The following is a 21,374-nucleotide window of genomic DNA, read 5'->3' on the forward strand; positions in this document are numbered from 1 at the left end:
GATTGAATAATTAGCATAACACTACCATTGCTATGAATAATTAATATAACACTTTCCAAAAGTCAGAGCTTAAAAAGTATTTTTCAGAGGAAAACTTTCTTACATCTGCATATATTTAGCATATCTGTTGTTCTGAAGTATAGCAAACATGTTCCATGCTATCGGACTTGGACTTGAATAGTATCATAAGATGAGCTGCATTCCTTCTATATTACTATCACGTAGGAAGCATTGGATGCTGTGTACGGCAGTCACGTTTTATAGTATCAGCAGTTAGGCCTGTCAAGTCATTTTCAGTGTAAATCTATACAAAATATTTTACATTCACACTTTATCACTAGTATTTGATACATATTTAGACACTGTGACAGATATTTGACCTGATACCTTTTTAATGAGTGCTGCCTGTTCAGGTATCTCTGTGTTCAGACACACGCAGATTAGTAACAGAGGAAAACAAAAATATACGATGGCTGTTTCTGGAGCTTTTACAGACAAACTACCACCCTCACTCCCTCCAATGACACAGCTGTCCTGGATTACTCATACTGTCATGGCTCAAACAATGTGGGGGCTTTCACAGCCCATTCATACAGCCAGGTCTTTACCTAGTTAGACAGTGTTAGTGGCTGGGTGGTTCACATTCTATTTTCCGTTTGATAATTCTACTAGTCCCAGTTTCTCCCTTTATAGATGATATATTGTGTGAAATCACCACCTTAATTGCAGCGGGGCAGAAACTGATCTTGGTGGAGTACCTCAGTTGAGTACCACTCATAGTTTATAATAGCAGTGTAGCGCAGTAGCGACAACTCACAGCCTGGTTAGACAAGAAACAATATTTGAGAGCATGACTCATCCCCCTCATCACTGCTTTTCTGCATCTCCCTCTCATTCACTATTTCTCATTCTCTTTCTCTCTGACACTCTCAATGGAAGTACTCAGCAGAACACACTACCCATTAATATACAGTCGCTGAACAAAATAGCAGAAAACCCAACAATGAACTCTCTCTTTTTAACAAACCATTTTTGAATATCATACACAAGTCCAGGACACAGCCATGAATTCCCAACACATGACGATGAAACATGACGATGACTGGAGGGTGTGACGCTTGGTGAACAATGGAGGGCAGTGTTGCCCCAGTGCAATGGCGGCGACTTTTAAATCACGATGCTACAATGGTAGAAGCTCAGTGGTAGCTGTGGAGGCCAATGCCATCAGCCCAACCCTATTTCTGTATAAATTGATTGTTGTAAAGTGCCCTGTCTGTTCTTTAAGTCGAAACCAACGGAGAGAGAGCCAGTAAAATTTGTTTCTGTGACAATTATTAGGGTAGCAGCCACCAATGCACCAGTAGTGCAAAATGTACAATTTTAGAGTTCATTCATTTCTACCAAGAGGTGCTTATCACTTGTGTTGAACCACCCAATATTTGCCAGGCACTTACTTTAGATCATTAACCATAGGAGCAAAGAATGAAATACAATTTTCTCATGGGATATGCATAAATGAATCAAGCAATAAGCACTTAAACTGTTATAACTACAAGAAAAGCACATCTAAGAACTTCAATAACTTCAAATTATTATGTGATGTAGCATGTTTAAATTGTGTCTCATGAAAAACTAAAACATTATTTTGTCAGTTAAATTGAGCTGAGATTGCAAAATGGGCTTTTGACAATGACAGGGGTGAAACAAACAAAGACTGATGAATGATAAATTATCACAACTACAGTTCTATGATTTGCACCCAGTGGCAGCTTCGTGTGCTCTCTCTCTCCCTCTAACATACAGAAACACACAGCTGACACTGGTGATTCTCTCTAGTGTAAATCTCCTCCCCTCTCATGGGGCTTAATTCAAAACCAATTCTATCTGCTGTCTGCTCCTACAATCACACACACGTACACACAAACAAGCAGACCAAAGCACACACGCACATACACAATCATGGTTTCAGCTTCTCTGTCTAACTTATCTGCACCTTTTGCTCACATTTCCTGGTATTTCAGACTTGCCATTCTTCACCTGCCCACTAGTCGTCACCACTGACTTCCTGCTACAGGTGATCACCCGATTGGTCACCTGCTTGCACACCTGTTCCTCAATACTTCACTAGCCATAGTACTGTATACAGTGACCAGCAGTATTCATGCTCTGCCAGATTGGCTCAGTTTCTCAATAGCCCGTGCCATGCCAGTCTTTGTCATCGTCTGCCTTTCTGGATCTGTGTTTGTGACCACCTGCCAGTGTTCCCTCATGGTTCTGTGTGCCAGTTTGGACAGCCTTTTTGTTGCTGTCTATAAGCTTATCCAACAAATGATTTTACTGACCCTGCCTGGCCCTCTGCGTCTGTTCATACCCAGTGAGTGATACATAAACCAATAATACACAAATGTCTTGACTATATTCTCAACCTGATTTGAGATCAAACAAATGCAGTCTCTATCAATACGAATAACCAGAAGGTTGCTTTGCAAAACCACACATGAACGGTCCACTTAAACAAACAGCAAGTCTTATTCTCTTATTCTATTCACAATAAAACATTAGTGTCTCAGCGCTACTTGCTCAGTTTTTCAACAGAGGAAATTGCACATAATTGGTGAAAGATAGGATTTGGGAAATACATAACTGGAGATAAGTGAAACCCCAATTACCGTAATCAACCTGTTCATGTTAACATGCTATAACAGCACAAAACAGATCTGGTTCGTGTCTTCATGTTCTTGTATTCAAGAACTCATTGTCTTCATGCAAAGCTGCGAGGGCTCCTGGCTTACACTATGATGGCATATCATTGCCAAAATCTGTGAATGCAAATGAGATCCACTGCTGTGACTGTAGAGGAGCTGTGCATGCAACTCAAACAGCCATACATGCATACTATTTTTGCAAGCACTTTCAAAGCACGTGTAAGCAGAATATCTCTGATCGTGAGAGCAATATCGTACTCTGCGAGAAAAAATTTAAAGAACATACTTTGAGCATGTAAAGAGGCCGGAGGAGCATGTGACTGTTATCCTTGAGCACACAACCACTATCATTGATCTCCCGCTCAGAGAGCTTTCACCTGCTCACTCACAAGTGTTTTTTTCTTTTTGGCGGTCAGTGTGTGGATCATGGATACAGAAACTTGGATCTCTCATTGACCGTTGCTGTATGTTGCTCTGTCTGTCTAAACATCCATGGTGTCTGCACATTCGCCATGCGTGTACATCCGCGTGTACAGAAAAACGTGCATTGAGAGATGCAGACTTCACTGGAAAATCGACTGTAACTCAGTTCATTCTGAACTGACTTTCATGCAATTTGGTTTGTTAAAAACTTGAGAAATTGAACATGATATGGGTTACTTAGCATTGCGGCGACATAAAGCAGCAGCCAATTAAGTATCTAAGTTTCTATAGCTATGGTCTGTCTACTTATTGGCAAAAAAGAAAAAGCACTTGCAAACAAGCAGATGACATTTTTCCAAACAGGAGATCAATGATCGGGGATAGCAGCCACACGCTCCGTTGGACTTTCGGCATGCTCAAAGCATGGTTTTCTCACCGGCAGAGATTGATATTGCAGAGATGTTGTTAAAGCGCTCACAAAAATAATACCTGTGCGTGGCTGTTTGAGATGTGCACACAGCTCCTCTACAAATGCATGCGCGGATCTCATTTGCACTTTTGGATTTTAGCAATGATATGCCATCACAGTAAAGAGAGTACTTCAGGTACACATGAATGAACCAACAGACACACATGCCGTTACTGTCCTCTTTTGAAGCATCTTCTAAAGATTAAAGATTAGACCACTATGCTATCTGAGCTATAAGCAACAACAGTATTATGTATTTCATATGTCACATTCGCTCATTTCATAAGGCTGGTCAAAGCATAAGCTCATAGCTGTTCACAGCTGTTTGGTCTTACCTTAGTGTGGAGCTTAGACAGCTGCTTCTCATCCAGGTAAGTCTGGGTGTAGACACGTCTTTTATAGCGGAACTGAAACACAACAAGAACAAATATAGCAGGATAAGCTGTTTTATTTCTATTCTTGTAGAGAGTTATTGTGCACAAGATGAAACTGAAGTTATTCCAGTAATGCAAAACATAACACCACACGTATTCACCATACAACAGTGTTAGTCAACCTTGTTTTGTACATCTTTGTGGATGCCTGATCCATCCTGGGCAATCTGCTGCAAATGTGCCCAGACGTCAGGCGAACATAACAGTAAAATTGGACTTCATCCCATGCGAAAATATCTTGGAAATGTTCTGCCTCAACTGCCCCTTTCCGCACCTGGTACAAGTCTTTCATAGAGTTGAGTTTTGAAAAGTATATGCATATTACAAATTGTGTATGGTGTTCACATGGTTGAATTTGAGTGAGAAAACAGTTAAAGAATTTTGAAAGACGCAGTCATTGAATGCATTTTGTGTCCAGGCAATGAGAAATGATCCACAGCGTAGTCCACAGTGACGTCTGTTATGTTGACTATGTGAAGAGTCCATTTAGTATTGAGAAATGTGGGCTACCAATTGTTAAAAACAATAATAATGTTAATTAGAATTATCAAAGTGATTCCAAACACAGTTTCAGCTCCTCAGACCAAATACATTTGAATTAAGTACAGGCTTGCAAGCTGCAGCCACTCTGGAGGACTCTTCTGTCAGCATACAGGAGTATGCCGACTATGTGACTGGGTACATCAGCACTTGTGTGGATAACATCGTACCCACCATACCCAAGTCAAGAAGTTTCCCAACCAGAAACCCTGGATAAACAGTGGACCCCCTACAGTGCGCCTACCGGCCCAACAGGTCCACTTCAGACGCTATTGCTTCAGTCCTGCACACCTCCCTCTCACACCTGGAGAATAAAGACTCCTACATCAGGATGCTCTTTATCGACTACAGCTCGGCGTTCAACACGGTCATCCCCCACAAGCTCACCCACAAACTGTTCTCACTCGGACTACACCCCCTCCTCTGTGACTGGCTCCTGGACTTTCTGACTGGCAGGCCTCGGTCTGTCAGGATAGGAAACAGGACTTCAGCCAGCACCATCACGAACATCGGCACACCTCAGGGGTGTGTCCTCTGCCCCATCCTCTACACCCTGTTCACCCATGACTGTGTAGCCTCCCACAAGGACAACACCATCCTGAAGTTGAACTGCTGGCATTTTACACCTTGCCCAGGGACAACAGTTGAAAAATAGCTTCCTTACGCTAATACTGGCACATTTACAGAAATGTTCATTAATGTGTACCGTCCCTGTTAAATAAATAAATAAGTTTGCGGACGACACCGCTGTGATAGGACGCATCACCTTTGGGGACGAAGCAGCCTACAGGAGGGAGGTGGACACTCTGGTGACATGGCGTGAGGACAACAACCTCACCCTCAACACGGACAAAACTAAGGAGATGATAGTGGACATGAGGAAGGAGCCACTGTTCGTCCGAGGTCAGGAAGTGGAGAGGGTGAGCAACTTCAAATATCTGGGGGTCCACATCAACGAGGACCTCACCTGGACACTGAACACCACACAGCGCGTGTGGTGAAGAAGGCCCAGCAGCGGCTGTATTTCCTGAGGAGGCTGAGGAGGTTTGGCATGTCGTCAAAAATCCTCACCAACTTCTACAGCTGCGTTGTTGAGTCCATCTTGACCGGCTACATCACCGTGTGGTACGGCAGCACCACCATCATGGACTGCAAACGCCTGCAGAGAGTGGTGAAGACTCCCCTGCCCTCTCTGCAGAGCATCTACAGACGCAGAGTCCACCGGAGGGCTGCCTCCATCATCAAGGACCCCATCCACCCCTAACACAAACTGTTCACTCTCCTCCCCTCAGGCCGGAGGTACAGGAGTCTGAAGTGCAGGACATCCAGACTGAGAAACTCCTTCTTTCCCTCCGCCATCAGGCTCCTTAACAGCCAATAGGAGAATCTGCACATTTACTTTACCTCATGTTAAGTTGCACATTTTGTAAATATATTTATATGTTAGCAATAGCAGTTTATATAGCAATAGTAGTTTATATTTATATTTTATATTTTATCCTCTTCTTTTTTACTCTTTGGCATTCAGTGTGGATGGCTGTTAGAATGTCTTTTTCATGTAACATGCTGCAGGGACATGTGTCCTAAATAACATGCACGTTCCCCTCAAGTCAGCATTCTATCTTCCTGACTCCACTTTGTCTGGACGATGGTCAGCTCATGTAAAGGTTAAGTCCATCTTTGGGGTACCCCCTCACATACCTGAAACCAGATCTTGCTTGTGGAATCCTATATGTATGTGAAAGCTTTGCTCTGTATCCTTTAGTCTCATCTATGCCTGTGATGTTAGACTCCGAGCTCGTAAACCTACATAAACTTCTTGAATGATTCTTGGACTCCTCTCTTCATTACTACAACCACAGAAAAGCATCCCTACAATGGCAAAGTACGATTTTCATTGTACAGGGAAACCCGTTTCTGCACTGTACACATGATAATAAACGCTTTGAATTTGAATTTTTGTCCTAAGAGAGACAAAACAGGAGACAGCAGAGGTATAGAAACAGGAATTTTGTTTCATTTAATCAAATATCTCTCAGCTTTATAGCTCTGTTGACATCTTTTCCACATATTGCCCCTTGTTGAAAACGTATCCACTGCTCCATGAGGCTTGATTTTATAAATATTAATCTCAAAACAATAGAAAAGATTTACGGAATAAATTTGCAGGAGGGCAATTGCATATAGGTCTGACAAAGTAAAAAAGCTAAATCGATTAGTTGAATAGAGAGAAAGTGTTTTTCCCCACTTTTCGAGAAAATGCTTTTCTACAAATTGAAATGACAATTTAAACATTGTGCAAAATGCACTTTATAAATGTCTTTTCAACATAAATACGTGTCCCTGGTGTCTCTAGAGAGACTCTAGACCCTCAAGCTATGAAAAAAAATTCCTCTCTTCTTTTCTCCTGTTCCATCTTTCAGTGTATAAAAACACTTTTAAATTTGGCCTTGTGTGTGACGTCACATGCAGGGATCTGTTGAACATGTGACCTCCTCCAGCCCTTCAGCAGGGTGGAGGTTCTGTGCACTGAAAAACCTGATTCCACCTCATTGTCCGCCATTGCTATGTGGCTAATTCAAAAGAATGATCAAAGCAGGCAAATTGGGGTGCTGTTGGTTGCTGTTGTTACAGGTTTGCTGTTTGCCTGTGTGTGTGTGTGTGTGTGTGTGTGTGTGTGTGTGTGTGTGTGTGTGTGTGTGTGTGTGTGTGTGTGACCCATCATCAGACTTTTAAGCTGTACGCTTGGCCATATTCTATGTTGTTTTTCTGTTTATTTGGCAGGTTAGTCTGTTGAATTTGGTGTTAGCATGTTGCTCGGCTGCAGAGGTTTCCCTTCAGAGTAGAGTCTGTGCTTTGCAGATGGCAGAGGTGATGTGGGAGTTGGTGGGGTCAGGCTTGTGGCAGCTGACCAATCAGAGCAGAAAAGACTTTTTGGGAAGGGGGCCTTAAAGAAACAAGAGCTAAAACTGGGCCATTCAGAAAGGAGCTGAAAAGAGCAGCATGAAAACAAATTCTAGTCGGACCTCCAAATACAATAATGAACCCAAATTAGCATAATATAGTTGATTGAAATACAGAAACAAGAGCATTAACCTCTGATGAACAATCAATGACCAATGGATGGACAATGATTGGACTATACCAATACTGATAACACAACATACGGTATTACAGAAAATGGCGAATTGAATTGACTGCTCACTTGACAAAAGTTAAAAAAAATATATCTCAAAGGTTTTCGTGATATAGTGACCATGGCCAGAGTTAAATCTGTACTTTGGTTGCAATTACTGAGTATGCCATTTGTTTCAGCATCTGAGACGTATTTATGTAATTCTGCTACTTTATATGTTAAGACAACAAAAGGTAGTCATATTTTATATTTAGATGTAGTTATATATAGTTTCAGTAACAATTAAAGCTGCAAGCAGCGTTGGAGGGCCCTCGCACCTCCGTGCACGTCGTGGCGTGCGGCGGCTCCATCCTGTTGCTGGACTCTGACCCTTCCACGTGGCTCAAAATGTTCATGTATGTCGGGTAGTGCGTGAAGGAGTTACACGTCACTTCCTGTTCCCATGTGGCGCCAGAGAACAGCCACTAATCACGTCCTATATTCCAGTATATGAAGTGTTGACTACACTGTGAAAATGTTGTGCAAATCAAATGATCATTGCCATAGATGTGTTACTTCCTGTTGCCACCAGGTGGCGCAATGACTGTGGTCACTAATTGGCATCTAGATGTCTTCAGGTTGGGACTCTTATTAAGCGTGACAAGTTTGAAAGAGATTGGATAATGTACGCTGAAGTTATAGCAGAGCCGGACAGTCATCAAACGGTATAAATTTGGTGAAGATAGGACCTTGTACAGTGGAGTTACAGCACTTTTAATGCTCATGGTGAAGGAAAATGTATTATCGAAATCGCCTGGTCGTCACGGCAACAGCTTTTGACGGAGACTCACGGTGTTCGCTCCAGACCAACATCAACATCTTGAGGCTTCCCTGACAGTGGATCTGATCAACTGGCTGGTCTTGAGCCATCATAATGTAAAACATAGCATTTCCTGTCACCACCAGGTGGCGCTGTGACTGTGAATGAATATTGACATGTAGACGTCTTCAGGGCGGGACTCTCATCAGACATGTGAAGTTTGGTGCTGATTGGATCATGTACAGTCAAGTTATTAACAACTTCCTGTCTCATGGCGAGTCATGGTGAGACACTGAATTTTGACAGCTTGCCACGCCCAAACCGTTCAAATTCTGTAGAGACCTTTAATAACTTTTCATCGTTGAGGCCTTCTCTACCAGCTGACCAAGTTTGAAGTTGATCGCTGGAACCCCCTCGGACTAGTTCGTTCATTTACGTCCCCTGTAAATCGCCAAAAATGCGTGAAAAATCCAATATGGCCAATTTCCTGTTGGGTTTAGATCATTGCTCCAAGAGACTTTTTTGTCTGTCTTGAAGAGATATATGAACCCTCCGAATTTCGTACATGTACATAAAACGCAGTTCCGGGGCTGAGTTTAGGTGGCGCTACAGAGCCATTTTGTCACACCCATTTGCAAAACCTATGAAATACGTAATTTTTCACCACGACTGAATTTTCTGCAAACTTTCATGACTTTTCGTGCATGTTTAGGCCCCCAAAAATGCAATTCATTTGCCAAAAAAAGAAGAAGAAGAAGAATTCCTTGCATTTCAACTATGTTTTTGGCCCCCTGGTCTCCTGTTTTTTTCATTTCACGTATTTTTTCGAGGCCTACCTGCTCGAGGCCTATGAGGTCCATACACCTCTTGGTTCTTAGGTACTGGCCCGTTTCCTCCCTTGCACATTTTTCCCCCACGCAGTTTCAATAGGGTCCTCGCACCGCTTGGTGCTCAGGCCCTAATAAGAAGCTTCTTTAGACCACTGCAATAGATTTGAAGTGCCTTAATGTAAATATTGCACTGCACAAGACAGACCAGCCTCAAAAATGACACAGCAAACAGTGTTTGTAAATGACAGTTATATTTTTTATCTTATTTTATGATGGTCTCTGTTTTCTGTGCTTTGCAGGTCTGGTCTCTTACCATTTCCCAACTTGTCAAAAGCCAGATCATTCATTAGGTCTGTAACAGGCTGCTTGTTTAATAGACAGGTTTCACTGAACACTGACAGCCTGTAACAGCTTTAAGAATTTGGGAACTTTCACTTCCCAGGACTTGCAATATACTTTAGTTTTGAGTGTGAGTGCCTGTGTGTGTGTGTGTGTGTGTGTGTGTGTGTGTGTGTGTATGCGCGTGCGTGAGTGCACCTGCTTGGAAGCATTCAAGTGTGTGTGTTTCGGTTTGTGCACGTCAATTTCCACACTGACGAGTGGCGTTCACCAACAGGGTAAATCCACGACAGAGCAGAGGAGCTTTGAGCTGCTAATCCAAAACTGTCAATCATCTCTACACACCACATGCCTCAGGGAATAACTGCTGGTCAATCAATGACACACACAGTGCTCCAACAGAGTAGTAGCAGACACTCTCTCATGCACACACAAATACACGAACTTACTGGAGCCCACACCTATTTAGCTAGATTGTAAGCTTTTGCAAGTACAACCATACTGTAGATCACAGTTTTTCCAGCTCCTGATCATTTACATAGTTTACAAAGTAGTTTTTTTTTCATTCCCCGTCGTCCAGTTGTCCTCTTACTTGCATTATGTCCAAAGGAAAATATAAAGAGCCGTGTGTAAAAGCATGCAGCGCATTGTGAGCTCCTCCTCTCCTCATCCAGCAGTTGTAACACATTGTGCATTTGGGCCTAAATTTTAAAAACGTTTTACTAAAAGCCCTAAATACTAACTTACTAATACTCTTAAATTCAACTCACACATCGTTGTATTCATAAAATGACTGTGTTTTCTTCTGAGTTCTGCCCCAGCAGTCCCTCAATTATTGTGCTCTCTGGTGTAACATTTAATTTCAAAGACACAGTTACAACAATTTGATCATTACTGATCAACTTTTGAACATAAAATGATCGTTAAATAAGACTCAGAAACCTTTAAATATGAAAAATGGGGTTAACTTTCAGTGTTTCAAAGTTTTTGTGAGTTTCTACAGATTTTTTGAGACACTGATACTTTCTCTCCGGCAGCACGGTGGTGCCTCACAGCAAGAAGGTCAGAATCTTGTAGTTTGAACCTTTAACCTTTCAGTGTGGACTTTGCATGTTCTCCCCGTGTTTGCGTGGGTTCTTTCCTCACACCGTCCAAAGACATGCAGGTTAGGTTAACTGATGACCCTAAATTGCCCGTAGGTGTAAGTGTGAGCGAGAATGGTTATCTGTCTCTATGTGTTGGCCATGTGATTGACTGGCAACCAGTCCAGGGTGTGCCCCGCCTCTCACCCAAAATCAGCTGGGACTGGCTACATGTTCCCCACGACCCTTAAGGATAAACGTTCTAGACAGTGGGAGGATGATATTTGTCACCACAGTCGAGGTCCCCATCACACAACTTTGCTGTCAAACCACTTGCTTTGAACATGGTCTTTAATTGATTCTTCATAGCAGCCAACTTACAAATATGGTTCTAAAGGTTCTTGATGCTGTAAAGTTTGTGTCTATCATTTATATGTGTAAATCTGCACCTCTTCTGCAGCTAATTTTGATTTCATAATGTCAAGCAGTAGCAAATCCCTGTTTGGATGAAGTAAATATGTAAGAGTGGTCTTACATGTCACTGTTTATAACACAAAGTGTTAATCGGGCTGTTTTTAAAAAAAAATTGGGGGCATAAATTAGTAATATACCCACATCTTCAGGCACCACTACACCACTGCTGGTAGGTACAAAAGGTTTTGGTATTGGTCCAATGGATCACCTGAGCCAGCAGGTGCAAACGGGCTGTGAACAGGCTGTGAACAGGCAACAATGGCTGTAATGTAATCCGTGGTGTCTGACTGCACAGACTTGGTGTGACTTTGGTGTTTTAAAGGGTTGAATCTCCTGAATTTTGTGAGGTAAAATGATTCTGCTGACAAAATGTTAGAGCAATAGAACGACTGTTCCTGGTTTCTGGTCAAAAAGGATCTTATAGGTCTGTCTCTGTAGGGACCATTTCCAAGACTTTTTCATTCCGAAGCAAAAGTATGTAAACATAGGGCCCAGGGTTACAAATACCAGAGTTTAATATATATACTTTAATACACAGCTCATTTGAATTAAATATTCCTATTACTCTAATTACTTCAGCTCCTAAAATGACAGTTTTAGGCATGAAGAGCAGTTTTTAGGGAGCCTACTGTAGACCGTGTCTGGCACACAGACAGAGCATGACTTGGCATTGTGCCAAGTGTTTCAGTACAAATAGTTAAACTGAGTGGACGCTTTTCAGCTGAAAGTGGCAAGCTCTGCTTAGACTTTGTCAATTACTATACAAATTTGATAATTTCTTATCATGTAGTGATTGTCTAGTTTGTAGTTTAAATCAAACGATTAAAATGTGAACACCAATGTTGATTTAAACCTATTTTATCCCTTACTGCAAAGCAGATGACAGTGTGAATAGCTGATGTTGATATTCTGATTGACAGTGAAGCCTTTTGTGTTTTACATCAAGCAATGTTTTACTAAAGGTGAGCTATTCATCTTCAGCACCTCTGAATCAAGTCTATATTAGAAGAAATATATCTCTGATTCTATAAGAAATCATCAAGAAGGGTGGAATCCTGGAAGGATCCCGTAGTCTGAAAGTTTTCAAATGTCTACTTTTGTCGACCAAGCGCTGCAAAGAACCCAATTGAAATAGTAAATCAATACTGAAATAGCCTCATGATTAGAAAGGGAGAAAGGAAAGATACAGATAAAGAGAGAGGAGAGGACACCAATAGGCCTATCATAAGCCTCCAGTATGCTAATACATTTCATCACTGTTGATACAGCCCAAACTGTACTACCAAAGAAAACATGAAAAAGCCTTTTTATTATAGAGAAATATCAGAATTTCCAAAGCAAGCTGGGACAATGATAAGCAATTATGTAATCATATTCAATAAACAACAGCAGTATTTCACAATCCATCATGGATTAACATTAAACTGAGGTTCAAGAGGGAAAGTTCATATTTATTATGCTCTCAATCACGACAGATCACAAAATAGGTGAAAACAAAGTCGACCAGACAGAAAACCAGCTGACATCTTTACACCACTGTCTTTAAAGCAATACGTCTTTACACGCCCACGCTTCTCTCAGATCAAAAACCATGATGGACAAGCACAACAATTATCTCAGAGAGATGACAGCCGCTGCAGACAACACACTGTCATTGAGTGTGGTATTACTGCTGCTGGGTTTGACTGACACATTATGACAGAGAAAAAATGTTCACTGCAATGTGATGCACATACCAACACCCGCATGCTGTGCGAGCCTGCATGTGTGTGCCTGTGATGTATACATGCACAAATACAGTAGGCAACTTCGAAAAGAGTGCAGCTTCGATAACAATAGCTTGTAAGATGATTGGCAAATGACAACAGTCTCAGTGTTCAGTCTACATGAAGAAATCATTTACTCCTCTCCTTCTCTGGATTACTAATCAGACAAAGCAGTCGTGACAAAAATCATAGCATGGCCACATTTGTCAATATACTCTACCTTCAACTACTACGGCTGTATATGTGACAAATGTTGCAAGCAGTGAGAACACCCTCTCTGCTGTGGCACTAGCACCAAAGAAATCCACAGCACAGTACTACTGCAGATATAAACTGGGCTATAGGTAGCTGCAGTTTTGAAATGGTGCACTATGTATTGGCCAGCTGACTTGTTTGCTCAGCTGTTGAAATCATTAATCACTTGGTGATGGTGAACTTGATATTCATGAAATCACCTCCATCATGCAAACGTAAGTACACCCCAACAACAGCCGTTTTCGAAGGGTTAGGATAAGATGCCTGAAGTGTGTGCATTCAGTACACACTTCAGATAGCTTGCCCTTGCCGTTAGCTGTTCTGTGTTTGTATTCCGTCAACATAACCATCAAGAGCAGGAATTTTGAGTTTTGGAATTTGAGATGTGATTCAGGATTATAAAAGATTAGAATAGTGGTTCTTATGTGAAATTATTTTTTTCCCCACATCCGCTATAATCATTGTTTGGAGGTTGATGCTGGTTTAATAGGATACAAACACAGAGATGATGTGTAGTGTGGTGGCATGTACCGCCTACTAGTCTTTCCACCTCTGCTGCTACCACTCCTTAAAGCCTCATACATAAACATGGTCCATACCTACCTCCAGGTACGGTACAGGAGCGATGGATGGGAAGGGGTATTCCCTTAGCTGTCTCTCCTCATCCAGAAACTTGCCAGCCTTGCCATTGTAAGCCGGCTGGAATAGGCCATAGTTGAGTACATCCTTCAGGCTCTGGTTGAGAGTACACAGGATCCGCTGCTTGGACAGCCAGATAGGAGCATCCACATTGAATTTCATACATTTCTGCAGAGACAAGAGCAAAAGAGTGGAGAGGGTTAAGCAGATGTCATTTTTCTGAATATCACATATTGCACTCCAGTTAAGTAAAACTAAGAGAGTGAGGAGTGATATTTTACTGATTCACATAAATATAACATTTAGGTGCTGAAAAATGTACTAGAATATTAAAAATGAGCTCTTTCATCATAAAGACATTATTGAACTTCCAATGTCATGCCCAGGGGAGTAGTTAAGCCTTTTATCATAATATGCAATTCACATAGGTACGGTAGCACCGTTACCCATTAATTTTCAGAAAAGGTCATCCTAAAAGTCACTGCTAGTTACCATACTAGAGTAAACAAAACCATAATACAAGCAAAAGCTTTTACAGGAACACTCTCCTGACACCCATTTTTCAGCAACATAAATTTGAGTCTGCACGTGAGTGTGCATTATTTATGCTCTGAAAATTAAGCTGGCCAATATGCAACTGCTACACCAACGGCTGCAGTAGCTCTGTCTCCAGTCATAAATGAAACACTTCACAGGTATGGATGCCCGTGGGAAAAAACAGAATTCACTCGTTTAGCTTGTGCGCTCCAATAAACAACTGTGCATCTAATACATAGACTGAAACCCCCCTCTAACATATAACATAAGTGGTGCACTCTTTTCCATAAATTAATTATGTTAGGAAATTAGATACAGTTGGTTAACTGTTGACTGAACCTCACATACTGGGTAAATCATGTTTCATTTAACACTTGAAATAAACTACTACGTTCCTTTTCAGTCTGTCCAGAGTGTTAAGGACTATGCCTCCTGTGGGTAGACAGAGCACTTCCCTCTAGTTACCACATTGTGGAGCCTGAGCAACAGACTGCAGAGAGAGAGGGAGAGAGAGAGAGAGCAGAGAGTGAGTGAGAGGGAGTGTGTAAAACCCACAAGTAATAAATCAATCAATGCTGCCTGCAATATCGATTCAGAACCTCAACTCTATCCTGTTCAGCATCACTATGTTTCTGACACAACTGGTGAGCAATACAGCACAGCCGTTGTAACACGTGCATGCAGATGAACACAGACAGCGCTGACTGAAGCATCAGGACATCCATGTAGATTAGAAGATTAAAAAAAGCTTTACAGTAGCTATAGGTGCAAAGCCATAAAAGCCTGTAGAAGTCTCACAGTATTGCCAAGAGATAGAATAATGACTTTGATCAGAAAAAAGCGTGACTAATGAACAAATGTCTTTGAATGTTTGTCTGATCCAGGATTTATCTTTTGTCAGTATCACATATACACAGTAAGGCAGACATAATGTTAGGGGGAGGTGGCAAAGGCTGTTTGATGGTAGAGGTGTACTGCTCCAATCATCCAGATCCCAGTTTCTCAGAGTTGGACAACCAAATATTGTGGGATATCCAGTCTTTCGTGAGATAAAGTTTGCAAGGGGTCAGGTATTTCCTCTAAACAAAATTCAACTGAATCTGTTAATGGTCAAGATTCCAACAAGCCAATCAACCCATACTGTGCCTTAGTTGAAGTTATGCCCCAATACTGGGACGTCCCTACTCTATATTCTGTCTAATGGGAGCATTTTATAAGAGGCTTCAGTAAAATACTGATAAAAGGTGGCCATCATGCCTGTAAATCCTGTTTTCTTAACAGGAGCCTGCTGTGGTACACCATGTGCTTTGAGAGCTGCTGTAAACTGTTTCAAAAAAAAGATCAGGTCGAAGCTGTTTTTAAAGGGGACACATTATGCAACATGCACTTTTTAATGACTTTTGTTGTGTCTAGAGACTGTTAAACTATTGGAAAAGACCATCCTCTCTCTTTTTCTTCTGCTCCATCTTCACTAAATGCTTGTGAAAATAATCCATTTAGATTTGCCCCGCTTGTGACATCTCATGCAGGGAATATGCAAACCTTCAGAAGGGTGACGGTCCCACCCACTGAAAGCTTGGATCCACCTTGCACCCAAATTGGGTTGTTGTTGGCTGCAAAAACCCACACTGCAGTCTTCGTGTCATCCCAGTGTCTGGAAGGGACGACCCAGTGGATTTACTTTATTTTGGAAAAGCTTGTGACGGAAATGCTCTCAACTGCAAAACACAACTGTTGTGTGTGTGTGTTATTTTACTCATGACTGCTTCCTTAACAAGGGCCATTAACGGTACAAGCTCAAATATGGATCAATACCGGCTGTATTTCCGACTTCAGACTTGGAGGCTTTAAGTTTTGGAGGTTATTTGTCCTTTGAACTTGGCGTTAGCATTTAGCTCGGCTACTGTGTTTCCTCTTTCGATATGGCAGAGCGGGTGATGGTGGGGTTTGCCTGCCCAGGGCTGTGGGAGCTGACCAATCAGAGCAGACTGAACATTATATTTTAGTTACTGTCTCTTTAAGCCCCCTCAAGTCCCAAAAAGCCCAGAGACAGGCTGAAAAGAGCAGTACACAGTATGCGCAGTATGCAAAAAATGAAGTGTTTTTTTTAACATTGCAGCATGTAAGCATATTCTAGTAGGACCCCCAAATAAAAGTGTGAACCTGAAAATGAGCATAATATGTCTCCTTTAATGTCCTGAAAGTACTGTAACCCATCTGTATTATACATATCACCCTGGAAATGAAAACCTCTGTTTTCCCACTGAGAGGAGGAGACTGCCCTCCACCCAGTCACTAGGCCCATATTGTTAAAAATTGGGGAATGGAGATAGCATCTGCAGAAAACACTACAGAGCCTTTCTACTGAGCACAAGTCCTGGATTATTTGAGTTATCACTGGCCCAAACCATAACTGACATTTCCTGCTACAGATATCCACAAACAGAACATCTGCTAAAAACCAAACATGCAATCAAACCATGTGGCAAAAGGTCTGAGAGTGAGAGTGAAAGACCGAACACAAGACATTTCAAAATGTCTGGTACACATCCAGAAACAGGTGAGCTATTATTGAAGATTACTATCACATATGTACCTCTCTTAACAGTCTTAAAGAGAACTACGTGAACAACTCCTGTTCAGCATGGTGTTCACTGGATCATACAGTGGTATCACACTAAAGCAGTTCAGGGGAAAGGAAAATGCATAAATAGAAGTGCTATTAGCCTCGAAATGATCAATGTTATTGATAAAAAACCAGCAGATGATTGACAGTTTCCTCCTTCAGACAGGTAGTAGATAAAGATGTTGGGAGATTATGAAGCCGATGAGTCATGTTATCATCTGGGTTCACTGATTGGTTACTAAGTACTAAATTGGTTCTTGAGTGATTGTTTCTCGACTTAAATCTCTTAATGAAAACTGAGCTTGTGGGATGTATTCAAGCTGTGTGAGGCCATCAAACCCAGCTATTACTAAAATGTGTCTCTCTCCAGCCTGCAAAAAGCCAGAGCTATCTACTGTACGTCATGAACACTCTTTCTTCATCATTCTGCTGGGAGGCATCCATCTACGTTGGTGTGGTTTACAGTGGAAACTCTACAAAATTGGTTACACTGCAGACAACTGCTGCACTGGCCATAGCTACTTTAGCTTTTAGAGCTGAAAAAATGATTGTGGTGTTACTGCTGAACAAGCAGCTCCGCAGCAACATTACAACACTTATAATCTTTCATCCAAACCTTTTGACAAGTCAAAATAAGACCAATCTGCAACTAAGCGGTGTTCAAACCTTTGCTCTAAACGGGAGGTCCCACTTTTTGAGATTAGACGTCAGCAATCTTCAGGAAAAAAGCACAAAAATACAGGGTTCAATGTGTGCTTTTGCATAACTATGCCATGGGCAACAATATCTTCAAAATCCAGCTGTCTGCTGGCTATTTTTCCAATGTACTGTCACTGTCTGCTTGAAAACCTGGCGAACAAAAGAAAGATGAGGGTTTTTTTCCCCCAGTGTAACAAAACTAACATCAAGCTGCATCTTCACTTTGAGATAGGTTGTCTTTTTCATTTCGCTGAGAGATGATGGGGGCTCAGAGAGACTGAAGGTTTAGGATTAAAAAGGCCTCATGGGACAGTCTTGTCAAAATCTTACAATCTTAAAATACAGCAACAACTGAACAGACACACATACATAAACAAATCAGCATATCTGGAACTTTAAAGAAGACTATATATTCAAATGTTGTTTTAGGACTTAATGGGATGGACGTCTGATCTGCATGGACTAATGAATTGTCTTCTCTATTGTACATGTGCATGCGTATTTATCTATTTATTAATTTTTTCTGTATGTGGACTGTTTATTTTGTTAAGGCATCTTTAAGATGATTGTTGACTGAATATCTTGTTCAGATGTGCGTTTAACAAGGCTCCCATCCTTAAGCAGAATTTATTTCTCACTGCTTTCACCAGAGGCAAATTGCTAGAGGTCAAACATTAAAAAAATGTATATCAAAAACAAAAGCCAAGCTCTCTCAGAAGGTAGAGTATTTCTATAGTAAAGAAAGCATATAGCGTAAATAGCACTTATATAGCAGATAGGAAACAGGAAGCAAGTTTAGCCAAAGAAAATAAATTGTGAGAAAGTCCATGAGTGCATAAATATTTGCTGCTCTGCTTCCACAATTGGCTGCGTTGATTTCTGTCAAAAATATATTCTAATGCATTGTTTCAAAAGATGAACACAGCCTTTCTTTTTAGACACTAACACCTGGAAACTTTTAACTGCTAATGAACTGCTGATAAGACTTTGAAGGCATATTTGCTGCAAAGGTTTTCATTTTGTTTCAAATTAAACAAGTTACTGGTCTCGACCACTCTACAGTTTAATCAAATGGAACATAGTTGTTTCTTTGTTGAGGGTAAAGAAGTGTTGGGCCACTGTTGTTATGTCCACAGACAAAGCACAGTTACAGAGGCAGTTACAGGCACTCTTCATTACTTATTAGTATAGAGGATGACTCGAAAACAAGATTTTTTAAATAACGCAAATGAAAACGACTTGGAGTGTTCATTTTGGCTATGAGAAATATCTTGTTATTACTACAGTATTACTATACTATATATTTACATACTACCTATTACATTATTCAATTGTGTGCTCTGTTTTGTCTCTCATTGCCTGATTGAATGCACATGTGCACAGCATTTTTAACAACACACCTAAAACAGGGAAAACAGTCACACTTAACCTTGATTTCAGTTCTTCTGGTCGCAGTACAAGATGTACATTTGTGTAATTGTGGGTCCTAGAGAGTTTGTGCATCACTTGTCATTGTTAATCTGTGTTTGCTTTGTCTCCCTGTCCACTCGTGTGTAAACTGAGTTTGCTTGAATCCACAAAAACCAAAGCTGACGTCAGAATGAGACCCTGACATCTCACATCTCGTAAAGCGCACTCTCCACCTGCCCTCTGCATCTAAACTGCTTTCTTGCCAGTCATTCATCCCACCACACACTGTTTGTACAGCGCTGAAACTGTTAACTGTTACCTGTAATCAATGAAGCATCAGCAGTATAACTTTTATGTAAGGGCATAACCCCAATCATTGTTGCATAAAATAACTACTTTGGTGCAGAATACTGAAACCAATACCTGTAATTACCATATCCAAGACCAGCGCATCAGTAATTTCATTCAGGTAGTCACATTTCACAATTACAATTGACCAATTAAACATTTATGCCAGATTTTCTGTATTTTGTACAGAAACTGTAATTTGTACATGGCTACTTAATCTGGATTAAGGGCATGTCCTACACAACCTGAAAAAAAAGGCAAATGATCTGACAACACTATCAAACATAAGCAATGCTTAATTCAATATTTATTTCAATGTACTTCAAAAGCAAAAGTAACTGAATAGCAGGGTTAGGGTTAGGGATCATCAAGTAATTTACTCAAGTCAAAAGGAAATGTTCTGCAGGTACCATCCTGTATTCATGATGACATTTACATGTCTACTCTTTAAAGTGTACCCTACTGATTTACCTTTGAATTAGGCAAAAACAGCAATTTACATTCACATATAATTCGCCCTGTAACATTATGACATATAAAAAACAAACATAAACATTGCTCAGAATTACAATATGAACCATTAGCTTTCATTTATATTTGATAGTGCTACGTAAAAATGATACACATGCGTATAATAGTACATATAGTATAATATGACATATAGTATTTGTAAGATCTCTCCATTAAAAAAAAATTGTATAATTACTTGAAAAAAAACTTTCTTCTATCCTTGGTGTCACAAACTGTGGTCTCACTTCTCAGCATTTAGGTCTCTTGCATCCACTTCCAATCACTGACTCGATCTGAGCATTGTCAATTAAACACACTATACACAACAATTTAACAGGTATTTAACACAGATTAGCCCATGCCATCTTAAAAAAAATGATTTCAGTCACACTGATCAAATGAGCTCTAATATTTAGAACAAACAGCAAGCCAAAGTCAGAAACTGTTTTGTGATTTATATTTAATGAATTCAAGCCAAAACAAACACCATCAGCCTGGACAGGCAGTCCACTGTTCACGCCAAAAGTCACAATTACCAACGGCAAAAATAGGGCAAGGAATAAATCAAATAAACATGGAAGCACTAAAGATGATGATTACTAGAGATTTAGTGCATCATATCTATTCTAATATAAAATATCTAATTATGTAACAACACCACTGAGGTTGGAAGACAGTCTTAAGGTTTAATAGTGATTGTTATAGTGAAAGGTGACCTGCCACAGGTGATTAAAGTGTTTTTCTAATAAAGGGTTTAAATCTCCCTCCTAACTGTCTCCATTCTCTATTTCCTGTTATTTTGCTCACACCTCCATAACAAAACACACACCCTCTGTCTAAATGAATGGACAGGTCTTTTACTGTTTTGTTGTGATTCCTTCGTGTCACTGAAAACAGGGGTCTTCCCCTCACAGTGTTACAGAAGTCAAAATAAAGGCTATGAAGGAATCTTTTCTTCTACCCAGTTTTGCCTTCAAACTGCAATGCAGACCAACCCAGACTGGATATAATATTCAAAGCATGAGAGAGGAAGAAAGCTCAAGTGCAGTAGACAAATAAATTGAGAGACTGAATCAGAGAGAGAGAGCAGAGAGCAGTATAGTGAAAAAAAGCCAAGAAGGATAGTGTGAAATTATTGAGTAGATGCAACTGTGTATGTGTGTGTTTGCCAGCCTATCAAAGGGCTCTGACAGCGCAATCACAACCTTTGCAAAGCATTAAGTGGTAACACATAGGAAAATGCATTGAAATGTCGTTGAAATTTCTTCCCCCAAAATGAGTTGCCACTCTTCTGGTTCTTAGAAACTTTGTGGACTTTGTGGAGTTCAGGGCTGGTATTAAAGACTTAAGCAG

At 40.7% G+C, this 21,374-nt stretch overlaps 1 protein-coding gene across 1 annotated transcript in view; it reads right to left on the bottom strand.

Annotated features, from left to right (window-relative positions):
* The window catches only part of shank3a (SH3 and multiple ankyrin repeat domains 3a), a 143,602-nt gene that overhangs the window by 102,478 nt on the left and 19,750 nt on the right, over positions 1 to 21,374 (bottom strand). The window contains exons 2-3 of the mRNA XM_070830643.1: positions 13,856 to 14,059; positions 3,933 to 4,004 (exon numbers count right to left, since the gene is read on the bottom strand). Coding sequence (XP_070686744.1) covers positions 3,933 to 4,004; positions 13,856 to 14,059 — 276 coding nt within the window. The remainder of the gene's footprint in view (positions 1 to 3,932; positions 4,005 to 13,855; positions 14,060 to 21,374) is intronic.

This window comes from Pempheris klunzingeri, chromosome 5 (genome assembly GCF_042242105.1).
Source record: "Pempheris klunzingeri isolate RE-2024b chromosome 5, fPemKlu1.hap1, whole genome shotgun sequence".
Classification (NCBI taxonomy): Eukaryota; Metazoa; Chordata; class Actinopteri; order Acropomatiformes; family Pempheridae; genus Pempheris; species Pempheris klunzingeri.